Raw genomic sequence first — 3,519 nt, 5'->3', positions numbered from 1 at the left:
AACCATTAAGCAAAATAAGCTCGTGCTCGGGGCATCAAGGGAAGGAGGGGTGAGGGTTACCACAGAAATGGTAAATGGTTTACGGCACAAAAGAAATCACTTTAAGCTTGCTAGAATAATATTTGGGATGCCTTTATCTCGAATAACTGTAGATGCAGATGTGTTACCTAAGATTAATTTTGAGGATCTGATCAAAGCAGGAGGAAACTTTACAAATATAAATAAAGTGGAAGTAGACAAAAATAAACATTATTTTCCCTTTCACTGTTTTGTTCCATTTTGAAAAATAAAAACGTATTTTATGGTTTGTTATTGTTTATATTTTGAATTACATAACCTTTTATGGGTGCACCTGAATCTTTTAAGTGCTAAATTAAATGCTAGAAGAGAGATTTATTGCCTATGTCCCCATTTCAGATGCCATCTGCTAGAGTTATAGGGTTCCAGTTGCCGATCAGCGCCGAAAAAAGACCCCGCAGACTGGAAACAGACTAGAGATTCCTCTGTCCCATTCGCCATAAATTTTGCCATCAGAAATGGTTTAAGGGAGATAATTTGGCGAATCCACAAACTGTGTTTTATCTTCTGTTTACATATTAACTGACCGTAACGTTTTTCTACCTCCAGATTGAAGAAGGATATGCTTCCGCCATTGACTTTGACGAGTCGTAACTCTTGTTCTAATTCTAAGGGGATGTAACTCCTGTTTTAATTCTAAGGGGATGTAACTCTTGTTTTTCTTTCTTGGGTTCCTTCTCTTTTATTAAAATTTTTTTTTTTCCATTCCACTTATTGTTTTTTTTCTTTTTCCCATTCTACGTCATCTTCAACCATTTCATCTTCTTCACATTATTTCTCATGTTCTCTCATAGACCAACATCCTTACTCATTTTTACAAATAAAACCCACGCATGTTGTGTGTTTCAACCTGAAAGATTGCTTTTAAGCATTGTATATATTTAAATTATATTTATCTTTCAATATCGACATTTGTTCGGTCATCTTGGAAATGTCTGAACCACTCGTACACTTGTGTGCAACACATACACTCCTCTCCGCACATTTTCTGCAACTTTTCGTAGGCTTCTGAGCAGGTATCGCCATGACAACTTCCACTGTCATGGTCAATGCGACGATCACACGCTACACACCTTCCTTCCAAGCACTGCTGTAAACAGCGGAAGTGAGCTAGAACGTATACATACATAAAGAATACATAAGGAATGTCTATACGTATATACATATATAAAGAATATGAGGGGTTTAATTCGCCGATGACCTAAACCAATAGGTATGCTGCGTAAGTGCTATAATTGGTCATCTGTTAGGTCCCAAGTTCACAACTGTCGCTGAAGCTAGGGATCCAGAGGAGGCTTCCGAGTCAGCGGGTATAAATTAAAGGGATTTTATTGTTTTGTGTATTGTAGTATCAACTGGAACCCTCGACGTCGTAAGCGACGGAGTGCCAACAACAATAGCCGGAAGTAGGTTAGAGGAAATCTTTAAAGAACACCCCTTGTGTGTGCGTGTGTATGTATATAAAACTTATATGTACACACACACACACACACACACACACACACACACACACACACACACACACACACAAATAACGTGATGATCATCACATCATTTTAACATTCACTATTTCATGCTCGCATGGGTTGTATGCAGTTTATTGATGCACATTTTTCTGCAACAGGATGCCCTTCCGGTCACCAATCCTCATCAGTTTCCGATATTTTCCCACGGCCAGACATGGTTTTCAGAAAATATTGGAAGCGAATGGCAATACTTGTAAGGCAGTGACCCTCATTTACATATATCCATGTAAAGAACGGGCTTCTTTCAGTTTCCGTCTGCCAAATTCACTCACAGGACTCTGGCCAACTTAAAGCTATTGTAGAAGACACTTGCCCAGGCTGCCATGCAGTGGAATTGAACGTGTAACCGTGCAGTTAGGAAACAAATTTCTCAAACACAGCTATGCTGCTGCATCAGGAATAACAAGAACAACCACCACCACAACCATTAATAGTTCTTTCCATTAAAGGCACAAAGCCTGAAATCTTGGGGAAGGGGACTAGTCGAACCCAGTGTATCACTGGTACCTAATTTATCGGCCCCCGAAAGGATAAAAGTCAAAGTCAGCCACTGCTGAATTTGAACCCAGAACGTAGCGACAGACGAAACACCGCTAAGCATTTCGCCCGGCTGACAAACGACCACTAATAATACTCTCTAATGCAGGCACAGGCCTTGAAATTTTGGGTGAGAGGACCAGTCGATCACATCGACCCTAGTACTTGACTGGTACTTAATTTATCGACCTCGAAAGGATGAAATGTAAAGTCGACCACGGTGGAATATGAACTCAGAACATAGTGATGGGCGAAATACCACTATTTCGTTGAGTATGCTAACAGTTCTGGCAGCTCGCCGCCTACCAATGATAATGACAATTATAAGACGCCAGACTTACCTTCACAAAAATCAGATCTAAATTTCTTCACAATAAAATCAGTCTCATTATAACCTTTCAAGTTGATGAAATGTGTACAACTGGGTTCACTTGCTGCTGCAATTAACTCAGACACTTTTGGATTGACAACTCCAATCGTAAATATAGTGACGCCATCATCTTTCAGTTTTTCAGCCGCCGCTATTGTTTCATTTTCATTATTTGACTTTCCATCAGTCACCAAAACTAAAACTTTGGAAGCAACAGATTTTCTTGTATTTGTGAAGACACTGGTACGTGCTTTGTCAAGAGCAGTGTCCGTAGCAGTTCCAGTACCATCGTAAATGATAGCGTCAATAGCATTTCTTACTGCAAAGTTCGTATTGTGGTCTCCTAAGAAAAATGATACGTTAGGTGTATCTGCAAATCTAATCACTGCAACACGTGTCTTTTCTGGACTAATGTCTAGGTTATACACAATATTTTTCAAGAAAGTTTTTGTCTTCTCAAAGTCAGGCTTTTCAACACTTCCGGATGAATCAATAAGGAAAACAAGGTCGATCTGGGCACTGGCGCAATCTGGAAATATATTTAAAATCAAACTTATGTTTATGAATCTGTAAATATTAAATTCTTATTAAATTTATGCATTTGATTGTTATCAAATTATAACTGCTAGAATAAAAATAGGATGGAGAAAGTTCAGAGAGCCATTATACTTGCTGGCAACAAAAGATCCCTTTGCGTAAAGATGCAGATTGTAAGATTATTGTAGATGAAGGGCAATGCTACATGGTAGTGAAAATTTGAAATGGACATGCGAAGACTAGAGAGGAGTGAAGTTAATTTGCTCTGTTGGATGTTCAACATCAGAGTGCATGTAAGATAAAGTACTTGTGTATTGAGAAAACATTAGGCATAAGAAGAAGTGTGGAAAAGAGGGGACTGTGTTGGTTTGGACATGTGATGTGTATGGACGAAGACAGTCGCATAAAGCTTTACTCTCGCTGAAAATGGATGGAATTTACTGAAGGGGAAGAGACATGAAATTATATATA

General features: G+C 38.8%; 2 protein-coding genes across 4 annotated transcripts in view; one reads left to right on the top strand and one right to left on the bottom strand.

Moving 5' to 3' along the window:
• Positions 1-3,519, bottom strand: part of LOC106870157 (collagen alpha-1(XII) chain) — a 490,284-nt gene that overhangs the window by 26,306 nt on the left and 460,459 nt on the right. For 2 of the 3 annotated variants that reach the window (XM_052977220.1, XM_052977219.1), the window contains exon 2: positions 2,483-3,040. The exons of the other annotated variant lie outside the window; for it this stretch is intronic. In XM_052977220.1, coding sequence (XP_052833180.1) covers positions 2,483-3,040 — 558 coding nt within the window. The remainder of the gene's footprint in view (positions 1-2,482; positions 3,041-3,519) is intronic. 3 annotated transcript variants of the gene reach the window in all.
• LOC106868389 (uncharacterized) overlaps positions 1-3,519 on the top strand; it is a 437,000-nt gene that overhangs the window by 6,849 nt on the left and 426,632 nt on the right. The window lies entirely within an intron of this gene.

The sequence above is a fragment of the Octopus bimaculoides genome, chromosome 27 (assembly GCF_001194135.2).
Source record: "Octopus bimaculoides isolate UCB-OBI-ISO-001 chromosome 27, ASM119413v2, whole genome shotgun sequence".
Taxonomy (NCBI): domain Eukaryota; kingdom Metazoa; phylum Mollusca; class Cephalopoda; order Octopoda; family Octopodidae; genus Octopus; species Octopus bimaculoides.
Note: the sequence above shows the minus strand (reverse complement) of the source record. Positions and strands in the feature narration are given on the sequence as shown.